Source organism: Rhincodon typus, chromosome 13 (assembly GCF_021869965.1).
Source record: "Rhincodon typus isolate 14 chromosome 13, sRhiTyp1.1, whole genome shotgun sequence".
NCBI lineage: Eukaryota > Metazoa > Chordata > Chondrichthyes > Orectolobiformes > Rhincodontidae > Rhincodon > Rhincodon typus.
This window is the reverse complement of record NC_063344.1, coordinates 11306709-11320366: the sequence shown is the minus strand read 5'-3', so window position 1 is coordinate 11320366 and position 13658 is coordinate 11306709. Positions and strand designations below refer to the sequence as shown.

Genomic DNA, 13658 nt, shown 5'->3' with positions numbered 1-13658 from the left:
TGTCTTGCAGAGGTTGCTATGGCAGGGTTGTGTGGTGTTGTGGTCGATGTTGTCTTGAGGGCTGGGTAGTTTGCTGTTCAAGTTTGGCAGTTGTTTGAAGGAGAGAATTGGAGGCGTCGGGAGGTAATGGATTGTAGAGCAGGACAGAAGGAAGCTGAATGAGATTTTATGTGCTAATAGTGTGAAAAATGGGGTAACTGAGTTGCATTCAGCTCAATGGGGTAATAGACCGAGGAATATGCAAGAATGCATGACTGTGCTAAAAGCAACCCATGTTATAACAACTTGGTGTGAAGTGAGTAAAAAATATGGAAGGATCTAAAGTTATTGAACTCAGTGTTGAATCCTAGGGTCCCCAAGCAGAAAATAAGATGTTGTTCTTCAAGCTTGCACCGAGGCTTGCTGCTTACCTACCTAATATGTCCAGACCCCTTTGATTGTGAACACCTCTGTCAAATCTTCTGTCAATCTTCTTGTCCAAGAAGAAAGACCCAGTTTCTCTAATCTAATCCTTACATCTGAAGTCTCTAATCGCTAGAACTGCTCATATAAATATTTTGTGCATCTTCATTAAAACCTTCATGTTCTGGCTTGTGCGGTGCCCAGAATTACACACATTATTTTCAGTTGTGCACATTAAGGGGGAGGCGATGGCCTAGTGGTATTACTGCTGGACTGTTAATCCAGAGACCCGGATAATGTTCTGGGGACCTGGGTTTGAATCCTGCCATGGCAGATGGTAGAATTTGAATTCAATAAATATCTGGAATTAAGAATCTAATGATGACCATGAATCCATTGTCGATTGTTAGGAAAAACCCATCTGGTTCACTAATGACCTTTAGGGAAGGAAACTGCCATCCTTACCTAGTCTGGCCTACATGTGACTCCAGACCGACAGCAATGTGGTTGACTCTTAACTGCCCTCTGGGCAATTAGGGATGGGCAATAAATGCTGCCCCAGCCAGCGACGCTCTCATCCCGTGAATGAATAAAGAAAAAAAGAAGTTTAGCTGAACACTGTTGAGAAGTTCTTATGCAACACCTTTGATAGCCATTAACTGGCCATTTAAATTGTCTCTCAGAGCCTCAGGGGGCTCTTGTGGTGTCACAGTAATGTCCCTGCCTCTGAGCCAGGAGACCCAAGTTCAAGTCTTAGCTGCTCCAAGAGAGTGTGTTATAACATGTCTGACCAGGTCAATTAGAAATATCAATCTGACAGAGCCTCAAGGATCCCTTGGATAGCTGTGCATAGCATCTGTTTCAACTCCATTAACAAAAACTGCATCTCAGGCTGAAAACAGGAATTAAAATGGAACGTAACTCAAGATTCTATCTTGGCCACCTCAGGGGCTTCTTCAACACCTAAAGCCCAAATTCAGCTCCTCCCTCTAACAAAATAAATATAAAACATGGGTAGAAAATATAGTTAAAAAAGCTTTGTGAACCAACCCAATCGGTTTAAGACCATAAGGAAGGGGAACAGGAGTAGGCTGTTTGGCCCCTCAAGCTTGCTCAGCCATTCAATAAGATCATGACCAATCTGACATTCCTCACGTCCACCTTCCTGTTTCTTGCTTCCCCCCACCTCTGCTAAGCAAGAATCCCCCTCAGTTTTAAATATACTCAAGTTCATTTATACATTTGCCAACTAAGTAGGAATGCCCTTCGAATCATTTGATTTAAAAATGGTGAGCAACATTTCTCGGTTAACGAGTTCAGAGAAAAGTTTTAAAAATGAAAAAAAAAGACAAAATCTGTCTAGGTGTCCCTAAAGCAGCAGAAAGAGCTGCTGTTTGCTTTGTGACAAAATTATTCATTCATTGACTGTTGCAGGAAGCCAGAGCTGATTAGATTTATGTATATAGAGATAGAAGGAATATATAGGGAGAAAGAAGAGTAGACTATACAGTCCATTGAGCCTACACCACCAGGTAACATGGCTTCAACTTCATTTTCCTACCGACTCCTGATAATCGCTCAATTCCATGAAACCCCCCAAAAACTCTCAGCCTTAAACAAATTCAACATTACAGCATCTACAACCCTCTGGAGTAGAGTGTTCCAAAAGATCCTTGATATTTCAAGTGGAGACATTTCTCATCTCAGTCCTGAATGATCACCCTCTTTTCCGCAAAATCTTTCCCCACTGTTCTAGATTCCTCAGCCAGAATAAGCAACTCTCAGTGTGATCCCAGTCAAACCCTTTCAGAATCTATTAAAGATGGGCAGCAAACACAAGAATTTCAGTTTTTAAGATCAAACAAAATCCGGAAACATGCCCTTTGATAATTGTTTTCCCTCTCTATTATGGGGTTTGGTGTGATAACCTCAATTCCATCCCAGTGGGAGTTCATCATATCACCACATATCAGATACTTTTATTACAGAGGGTAAATTATTACACAAACACGATTATTTTCCCTTGACAGTCGCAAGTCTCCTGCAGTCAAAAGATTTACTCTTCCAAGCTACTTTGTAAACCTTTCCTACATAACTGATTGAAGGCGTGCATTATCAGGTTGCACAAGGCTCTGCACCTGAAGGTTTTGAACTCCACAGCAGACAGGGGCAAGACTAGTAACTGATTGCAGGCGTCATTGACAGGGTTATCAAGTGACTGTTACTCAACAATATCCTACTTACCAAGACCCAGTTTCGATTTTACTTGTGCTACTTGTGTTTAAAGCTCAATGCAGCCTTATTCCAGCGGGGGATAAATAAATTCATCTTCAGAGGGAAGGTGGGAGTGACAACCCTTGAGAAAAAGGGAGCATTTGATGGAGGACACCTGGTAAAATTTAAGCCAGTGGGAATCAGGGGAAAATCACTCTACTGGTTGAGGACCTATGGGGCTCAGAAAAAAGGTAGTTGTGATTGCTGGAGACCAATCATCTCAGCTGAAAGACATCACAGCAGGAGTTAACTGGGCAGTATCCTACAATGGTTCAGAATTTTACAGGACAGAAGGCAGCCATTCGACCCATTGTGTCTGTACTGGCTCCTGAAAGAGCTACCCAGCTAGTCAGTCAGTCTCCAGCCCTTCTCAGTAGCCCTCTAACTTCATCACTTTCAATTGCCATCCTGTCATCATAAGGTCAGAACAGGGAAGTGTTGCCAATGATTGAAAACTATTCAGTGTCATTTGCAATTCCTCAGGTATTGGTGCAGTGATAGGTCTACATGCAGTAAGACATGGTCACCATCATACTGTGGGAGAGCCAGGCAACTTCAACAACGGCAGAGAATCTAATCACCTCCTCTCTGCATTCACTGACATAAGGATTATCAAATTCCACATGTCCAGAACAAATGAGCAGGAGCTCACTGGCCTAGCTATATAGCCATTTTGACCACAAGAGTGTGCCAGAGGCTGGGAATTTTGTAGCAAGTGACTGACCTCCCAACTCCCCAAAGCCTGACCACCGGCTGCGAGGCACAAGTCAGGAGTGTGATTGTCTAACTCCTCACTTGCCTAAATGAGTGAAGCTACAAAATAAAAATAAAAACCTAGAGGACCCAATGCAGCAGGGACAGGGGAACACCAAAAGCTGAAAGTTTCCTCTGATTCACAGGTTATCCTGACTTCAAACTGTAAGGCTGCTCCTTCATAGTCATCAGGTCAAAATCCTGGACCTCCCTCTAGCTGGTCTGGACGAACCATGCAAACTACAACGTGACACCATCTAATCAAGGACTAGTTATGGATAGACAATGAAACAAGGACATTGCCAGTGACGAGGACAATTTATTTTGATTATTTTTGACTCAGCAGGGAAGGAGAATTGTATCGATACATCAGCACTATAATGCAATGGAACTTGTTCCAGATTCAGGTAGCCTGGTGCATTTGGATCTTAATTTTTTTTGCAGAAAGACTTCAAGACATGAAAGCAAAACCTTCTCAAGCCCTATTCTCCGCGAGCAATGCCTCATGATGAACTTCTTCATCACTGTCTGCTACAAAGTTACCCCCAATTCTCTTCTCTTCCCCAACTCCCAGTTTTCACCAGCTCCAAATCAGAATCCGTGCAGTATGGAAGCAGGCCATTCAACCCTCCAAAGAGCATCCCACCCAGACCGAATCCTTTACCCAATCGCCGTAACTCCACATTTCCCATGGCGAATTGACCTAACCTACACATCCCTGGACATTCTGGGCAATTCACCAAGGCCAATCTACCCAGCTTGAACATCTTTGGATTGTGGGAGGAAACCGGAGCACCCAGAGTGTGGAAACCCACACAAACACAGGGAGAACGTGCAAACTCCACACAGACAGACAGTCGCCCGAGGGTGGAATTGAACCTGGGTCCCTGGCGCTGTGAGGCAGCAGTGCTAACCACTGAGCCACCGTGCCATTCTTGCCTCTCTTTTTCTATCTACCAACATGAGACAGTTGACCCAGGACTTCTAATATTAACCCTGCACCTCATCCCATTTTCTGTGATCCTTCCTGCTCATCAAGAGAAACAGGAATTTGATGGAAGATTTAACCAGGCATCATTGGCGTAGTATTCGGAGCTGCTATTTGCTCCAGAAATGCAGCTTTAACCACAAAAACCTAAAGGGCAGGAATGAAATAACACGATAATGGGAAGGTTCAGAAAAGTAACCTTTGATTGGCGAACAACTAATAGTTTTACATTGTCTTATCTTTCCTTCCACTTCACTCTCAGTAGCTCTTGACCTTTTCAATGCCTCATACAATATTTACTAGATAATTAAAAACCATTTTCAAAGTAGTCAAACCTCTCAAACAAAGCAGATATGAAGCAGTAATCAGGCTAGCACTCATTTCAGAAAAATTCTTTTCAAGATGATAGACTTGGTGGGGTGCAGCCAATCGTGACACAACTGAACGTGTACAGAATAAGTAGCAAGCACTGGACGAAGAGATAGGGTTTGCCTTGTTTCCTTGCTGTACAGATGTTCAGTAAATAACAAGAAGTCTTGCTTCTTTCAGTAATCAACACACAGCTTTCAGCTTCCCTTCCAAATTATGGGGGACTTTTTTAATTGCTGAAAGGCTGTTGTTTCAAGAATAAGCATAAAACATTCAAATGAGAATTCACTGAAAAGTAAAACACCGCTGCAGCAATTTGAAAGCACAAGTCGCTATTCGGTTGCATTCCTCTTCATTGCAACTGCAATTTATTACAACTGCAACTTCAGCACAGATGGAAAAAGGTTGCGTGCCGTCATGTCTTCAGCACACAACGGACGTTATGCTCAGAAACAGCAAGAGCCAGCCACATCAGAGAGTCAGGGATTTGGCAAAGTTAGTGCGCTCTGAATTTTATTCTCAACTAACTTGAGTAATTCATTGCTTTCATTCATCCAAACAGACTGGCAGATACAAACAGTTTAGCAAGGTCAGGTTGCACCTTTAAACGGTGCCTCTATATTAGCGTGCCTGTTTCATGATAGCAGCATTGCTGTGGACCCTGCACGCCTGTTTGTAACTCCTTCCCACACCATTACCCATCCAATACGGAGCAGAAAGAGCCGGTGCACTTTGTTGACAGGAAATCGACAGACAAGAAAAACAACTCCGCACTGTCACCGACAAAACAACACTGTAAAGTTTATTGCTTTCAGCTGTCAGCCATGACTCAGGAGCAGTCCGTTTGCCCGAAGGGTACTGGTTAGCTCGGTGGGCTTGAGGGCCAGTTTGCGATGTAGAGCAGTGCCAACAGTATGGGTTCAATTCCTGCACCAACCACGAGTCACCTCTCTAAACAAGAGAGCAGCCCTATGGCCCAATGGGACTTTACAACTTGCCTGAAAGGTTGTGGGTGCAAGGCCCAGCGTGAAGAGAGAGTAGAATCTAAGCTGACACTTCAGAGCCATACTTCAAATGTCAGGAGGTGCCATCCTTCAGATGAGATGTTAAAATCAGCCACAGCGAATGTAAAATATTTCCCAACACCTTTTCAAAGTAGATCAGACGAGTGACCCAGTTAACATTTGTCTCTAGTTTTAGCCTCTCCCTAGAGTTAGCCCTATTAGCGTACCAGAAAGACGACAAGGACGGATGTACACAACGTCCCCCCTCCTCATCTGATTGTTCATAGCAACCCACAGGGCATAAAATGCTTCAGGACTTCTTGCAGATGCAACTAGAGGCTTTATTCCTGCAAACTACACTTCAGGGCATTTGGATGGGGGTCAAATAGTGAAAACCATTCTTCGAAAGAAACAGATTGGCAACAATAACTGAACAGGTGCTGACCCGACTGAAATAATCCATCAAGCTCAAAACATCCTTTTTGGTAAAATTTCCACAACCAATTACTCAATAACGCCCAGAGAGCTTTGGGGCTTGGAATATGAAAGTGGAACTGCCGTATTCATTTAATGAGTTTTTTTCATTCAATAATATTGGACTAACTTGTCAGCAAATTCATTGCTCAAAGATCAATCCAAATTAGACATGAACAAAAAGTCCCTGAATCTCATGCAAAACTGTAATCAACTTGTTCAGCAACCATAATTCAGTGGTGCAAACCACTGCCCATTATAACATACTTTGTGTCTTCACCCACCTCCCTGGATTACAGAAGAATACAGTCCAGTCTACACCAGTTCTTTACAACAGTCTGAGCCACTATCCCTAGCCCTTCTTTCCTCCAAGTATTGACCCAGTTTCCTGCATGTGTCGGAAAGCAGGGACCACTGGAATGTTAATGGGAGACTGTTAGTGCTGTATTGGGTTTATGATGAGTGTTATCATTTAGGGCTGTTAACTTATTTCTGGTTTAGGATAATCAAAGATCAGTTTTAGCTTAGAAAAACCCCAGAAATGGGAAACTTTTGAGCAATTTTTTTTTTGAAAAGGGGACTTCACTTGGGTCAGGAGTACAGTACAGTTTCTCTGTTAGAAGGAAGCATAGAACAGTTCAGGGAATAGGTTACATTAGTGGAAAGTTAGTTATGCTACCTCCAAACTAGGAGGAGGAGTGCTTATTTAGAAATGCATAGGTTATTTAAAGCTGAAAACATCCAAGCTCATTATTTTGTTCCTGTGCTGTACTGTTCTATGTTTGGGAATATACCTGTAAAAGGTGGCTAGGCAGTTCAGAGGGAAGAACTGGGACGAATCAATTAAGTCAAGCTTAAAGACTTTAAATAGCTCTAGCTTTTAAATGAGGCAACTGGAAATTCTTAGGCCTAGAATGATTAGGCCCAAGGAACTCTTGCAGTAATGTCCTGGGTCTGAAATAGTTGACTTCTAACACCACCACCACCAACATCTTCCTTTGTGCCTCCAACCAGTAGAGAGTATTTCCCCCGAAATCTTATCTTTCCCAGAATGGTGCCCATTCATCTGCTGCACTGGAGCAGTCACTCTCACTAAGAGCTTATTTCAAGAGTCCAGCTCTGTTCTGGCTGTAACGAGGTGAGAACCACATTGGACCCGACAGAAACCAAATGGAGCATCAGCACACAGGTCATTCCTTTGCAATGATCACTTGCTAGTACTTGTGGAGAGGTGATGGCCCAGTGGTATTATCACTGGATTGTTAATCCAGGGACCCAAATAATATCTTGGGAACCTGGGTTCGAATCCCACCACAGCAGTTGGTGGAATTAAGAGCCTAATAGTGACCATGAATCTGTTGTCGATTGTTAGAAATCCCCATCTGGTTCACTAATTTTTTTTTTAAGGAAAGGAAACTGCCATCCTTACCTGCTCTGGCCAAATGGGACTCCAGACCCACAGCAGTGACTCCTCCCAGCTTTCGGGGTCTGATAATAAATGCTGGCATAGCGATACTCTCACCCCTTGAATAAATTTTTTTAAATTGTCAACAACCCCTTTCCTCAATTGGTTGATGATTTAGAGCAAATGAAAGGGCAATAAGTTGCCAGTTTGTAATAGTTTTACATTTTGTAGACATATCTGGGTAGTTTCATAAATCATAGAATCCCTACAGTGTGAAAACAGGCCCTTCGGCCCAACAAGTCAGAGCATCCCACCCAGACCCATCCCCTCTACACATCCCTGGACACTACGGGCAATTTAACATGGCCAATCCACCTAGCCCACGCATCTTCGGGCTGTGGGAGGAAACCAGAGCACTCAGAGGAAAACCACGCAGACACGGGGCAAACATGCAAACTCCACACAGACAGTTGCCGAGGGTGGAAGCGAACGCAGGGTCCTAGCACTGAAGCAGCAGTACCGCCCTTTGTTGGGAGTATACTGGGCACTGGTGAGGTCTCACCTGGAATACTAAGTGCAGTTTTAGTCTCCTTAATCGGAGGAAGGATGTTCTTGAATCACAGAATCCCTACAGTGTGGAAACAGGCCATTCAGCCCATTGAGCCCACACTGACCCTCTGAACAGCATCCCACCCAGACCCAGACCCAGACCCACATTCCTACCCTATCCCTGTAACCCTGCATTTCCCATGGCTAACCTATCTAACCTGCACACTATGGGCAATTTAGCATGGCTAATCCACCTAACCTGCATATCTTTGGGATGCAGGAGGAAACCCACACAGACAAGGGAGATAATGTGCAAACTCCACAAGAGACAGTCACCCAGGGCTGGAATCGAACCCAGGTCGCCAGCGCTGTGAGGCGGTAAAAAAAGGGTATCATATAGCATAGGCAGTGATTTGACCCAATGTGCTTGAGGAAGGTCTTCGAAAGGGCTCAGTATTCATCCCACTCCCCTGATCATTCCCCAAGCACCTTCTCCTAACCTCATAACACTTTCCTGTTTCTCCCCTGCCAAGTTCAGTATTTCCCTAATTGTGATGTTTCAAACAACAAAAACTCATGATGTAGAAATGATTTGGGGATGTTCAGAGGCTATTTAGTCAGAATGGAAAAAACAAATGGGATAAGTTACTTCCTTTGACTTTTCAAGAGACCTACATTGAAATCTATGAAATAGTAACTGAAGTAGACATTGCAATCTGACTAAGGACTTCAGTGATGAGCAACTTTAACAGTAGACCAAGAGAAGCTTCCACACAAACAGCAAGAGACCGAATCTGAAGACTCAGCTTTGAAGATCATTGGTGAAAAAAGCAAGGACAAGTATTTTCACAGTTATGAAAATAGGAGGTAGTGGAAGCAAATCCAATTATAAAACATTTAAATAATTCAAGTTTGCATCCAAACTTCTAGAGTTACAGAGCAAGAGGAAAGAACAGACCAGTGGAATTACTTGGATAGCTCTTTCAATTGAGCTGGTACAGACACAATGGCCTCAATGGTCTCATTCTCCACGTATGATGCAACAATTAAGCCGGTCCATTCTCTCCACAGAGGTGACTGACCTCCTAAGCGTTTGCACTATTTTCCAACAATCTCACCAGCTCTACATCTAGTTTGCCCTCCTCCAGCCCAAATGACATTGCTGTAATCGAATTGTCAACAGTTGAAATTCTAAACTACAGAACAGCTGGGTTAATCTTGAATCCCCAACTTTCAACTGAACCAAAGGCAGAATCATTAAAACACAGGCAAATCCAACTCTGGCCACACAAGAAATATTCCTTTGTGTCACAGATGGCAAATCTTAAGCTCAGCAGCAACTGCTTGAAGTCTTTATTGGAAGAAATCACTGGATGCAGCCTAAATCAAGAATTCTTCAGTTTCTGAATTACAGCAAGAGACAGATGAGTGCAGCACACTGAAGTATCAATATACACAAGATACAAAAATTGCAGCCAAGAGCAAAACCAAAGATAGAATTTAATATCCTTAATGACAGGGAGAAGAAAACTACACGTCCATTTTCCAAAACAGAATGCATCTTAAAGTACAGTGCAACAAAAACTTGTTTTCAAAAACGTTATCTGCAACCATCTTCCATTTAACAAAGAGAGACATTTGTAATTTAAATCCTGACTGAAAGAATTCCATTTTTCAAAGCATTTGCTAGATCTTCAAAAGTTAAACATTATTTGGGAAGGTTATGCAGCCAGTCTTAGCTCATCTATCCAAAAATACCTAGTCAGCCCTCATGACAGTTACCAGGTCTTTTCTAAAACAATTAAATGCTTTTCTGGCTGCACTGTCTTTAAAATTTACAGGGAATGGTTCTCACATCTGTGCAGATGTGACTTGAATTTCATTTGTGTTCTAGATATTTTCTAAATCAACTTGTTGAGGGATGTTATGACACCAGTGGAGCAGGTGGGACTTGAAGCTGGGCCTCCCATCTCAGTAGGTAGGGACACTATCACCGGACCACAAGAGTTTCCATCATTGTGTGATGGTGCAGAAACAACGTTGATGCTCTGCAACCAAAACCCACATTTTCTGCCACTCTAATGCTCACATGCAAGTCCGACTCCACAGCTTGACGGCCAAGGAAGGTGTGTTCATAACAAAGCCAAACAAGTTGGGCATCAACTCGTCAATCCTTCCAACACACACCAGCAGCAGGGAGGAACAGTGGAAGAGTTTTCTGGTCAGCCACACGATGGAAAGAACATTGGGGTTGCTGCCATTGCTATTCCTAGCTCCGACACGGAATGTTGCAATAGCATAGGGTCCCATCCTTGTCCTGAGTGGGGTGGACTCAGGTACGGCCGAGAGGCAGATCCTATTAGTGGAGGCTGATAGCGTGAGAGAAAAATTTTGGAAAAGATTTTAAGTAAGAACTGGGAGTAGGCAACATAGCTCCTTGAGCTTGTCCCACCATTTAATACAATCATAGCTAATCCCATCTCTGCTTCAACTCCATTTTCTTGCCTGCACTCCATCACCCTTCAATCTATTACTTCAAAAAAAAAAAAAAAAAAAAAAAACTGTCTGTCTATCTCCTTCTTAAAATTTACTCACTGTCCTGGCATCCATCGCACTCTGGGATAGTGAATTCCACAGACTCATTGCCTTTCGAGAGAAGTAATTTTTCCTCATCTTATATTTCATCTGTTACCCTTTATCCTAAAACTACAACCTCTCATTCTAGATTGCCCCAAGTGAGGAAGCATCCTCTCCAAGTCTACCCTGTCAATCCCCCGCTTCGCACTTTATGTACCTTGAGTTCATTTACAAGTTGCTGTCTGAGCAAGGGGCTTTGACACCCAGATAAATTAGTTCTTTTTCTAAAATATAAAGAACGCAAGTCAAGTTCCTTATATTCTCCCCTAGAAGAGCAATATTATGTCCTAAAATGGTGCCAAGTTCATTGGAAGAAGGACAGGCTACGGACTAAAATATGGTTACCAGTGTCAGTTTCACTAGCTTCAATACCTCCATCAGGCTGGATATGACATGAACTTTGTGAATGTCAAAGCAGCCCAAATGGGCCAATTTCTCTTTTTCATCCAAGCCAAATGCCAGGAGTGAAAAAGAGCATTAAGAGATTTTATAAAAGCTCTTACACCACATTAGAGCTCTTAATACTGGTGATGAAAGTGTACCATCCCTGATAGGTACAGTTGTTGCTTTGATGACCTCTTGCTAATAAAAGGTATCTTAATAGATTCAGAAAGTCTGAACTAACAAGCAGTGCAGGGTGTCAAAAGATCAAGCTAATGGGAGAAGAAAAATGCTGTTGTTACTTTCAGATAAAGAAACATTAAGTAATGCAACAGATGTTATAATACAGTAACTTGCCTTTATTATTTAAGAGCAAAAGTTTAAATTTTAAAATCATTCCTTTGCCCAAACCAAAAAGTGAATATTATTTTCGATAGTGGTTCGAATGCAAAACATTTAGTTTTTTGGCTTCTTTAATTCTTCTGTTAAGAAATACATTATTCAGAGGAAATTTCACTTGGGGCAGTGACAACCCATTAAGACCTTCCGATGTAGTATTCTGCACATTTATATATTTAATATTTCCTCTGAGCTGTTACCGAGTTAGTAGAACATGACTACCAACCCCACTGCTAACCACCATATCGCCCAATTTACAAAGAAAGTCCTGTAACCTCCAGGAATACAGACTGAATGCCGAGAATTAGTTACAAACATGGTGGATAGCAGGTTCTCCTTCGTGCCATAAATTGCTCTACATTTGTAATATTCTAAATTATCTGAGGGGGGAGGGAGCAGGTAGAATGAGCAGGGACATGGTGGATGGGTAGCACAAGAATGGATTCTGTGGAGTGTCAGCACAGACAGGATGGGCATAATGGCCTCCTCTGCCCTATAATACCCTGATGATTGAGAAAGAAGACAAACATGTGAAAGAAGACAAACATGTTAAATAAAACTGGGCCCTGGTTTAAAAGGCAAAGGGTTGAACATCATGGGCACTGAGAAATGAAACATAATACAAGGGGAAAATAAAAACAAATTTGAGTCATCAAGTAAAATCCATCTACCATCACTAAAGATATTCCAGCTGTCTGATTAATTCAACCTGCCTAGAGAAATCCCTTACCTTTGCTGGGTTGATGACAATATTCCTGGCTGAACCATGCTCATCTCCAGAGAAAGCAGGCTGATTGTTAAAACCCTGCTTTACATTCACTGCAGTCAACTCGTCCTACAAAATAAGAGACAATGGATCAGTTCAACAGAGTCGAATTTGTGAAATGCTGCGCTGATGATTGCAGAAAAGAGCCTTTCCATCTACAAACTGTATTCATTAAAGTCAAGACACATCCAACTGAAAAATGTAGTAGTCAAGGGTATGGAGACCATCCTTATGTACAGACAAATTTATTTCTGAACATTAGCTTGCAGTCTTGGTAGTTGTTCCGAAAGAAAGACTGCTGAATTGGTATCTTTCTGCTTTGTCATGGAATGGCGTCTTTTGTTTACTCATTATGCAAGCAGATTTATTCCCAAACAAAAAAAATACACATACATGCAGACTGAATATAGCACATACTAACGGTTGGATTTTCTGGCATCCCTACCATTTTTGGCAGACAGTGGTTGGTTAGGGAATAAGCAGTAAAGCACAATTATTACCCACTTAAAGAATGGGCCTGAATTCACCCTCCGCTCCCAAAAAAAAATACACCTTCAATTCCATCACGTTATCGTAGCATTTACAAAGCTGCGTGTCCTTTCTTCTTCCATTTAAAAGGCCTTTGGATTTTGGGCAACTTGCCTTATGGTTTTTTCTTTTGAGTTATGCTGATTGGAGCTTTGTATACAAATTGACTCGGCTTTAGCAACACCAGCAGTGGCTTTCAAGAATTGTATCATCAGTTATGAACCGTCACTGTACCTTCTGCAAAGGATAATGTCATTTTGACAATGCTACATAGATACCGTGTCCTAATGACAAGTCATTGCAAACTCAACCAGAGTTTGCAATTCAACTAACTGTGGGAAAGTCTTACGCCAAATCAGTAACATGGCAGATGATAATTTAGTTGAGCCTCAAACAGGTGATACTTACTTCCTTCTTTTAAGTTAGCTCTTTGAAATACATGCACAAAAAACATCAATGGAAGGCATTCCCTAGAGTTGCATAGTCCAAAACCCTCATGCTCTTTTTTGGTCTAAAGAGATATAAACTTCACTGGAGAAGTGGTTTTCAAACACAGCATTTCAAATGATTCCAAGACACAACAAATCACACCACCTTCTGTACTAGTCTGAGCGATTCATAGTGATACACAACAACTGTTCCCCCTCCGAGACAACAAGGTGCAGGGCTGGATGAACACAGCAGGCCAAGCAGCATCATAGGAGCAGAAAGGCTGACGTTTCGGGCCTA

The 13658-nt window shown here is 42.3% G+C and overlaps 1 protein-coding gene across 1 annotated transcript in view; it reads right to left on the bottom strand.

Moving 5' to 3' along the window:
• The window catches only part of LOC109914935 (mediator of RNA polymerase II transcription subunit 12-like protein), a 159403-nt gene that overhangs the window by 111679 nt on the left and 34066 nt on the right, over positions 1 to 13658 (bottom strand). The window contains exon 3 of the mRNA XM_048604504.1: positions 12366 to 12470. Within this exon, the coding sequence (XP_048460461.1) occupies positions 12366 to 12470 (105 nt within the window). The remainder of the gene's footprint in view (positions 1 to 12365; positions 12471 to 13658) is intronic.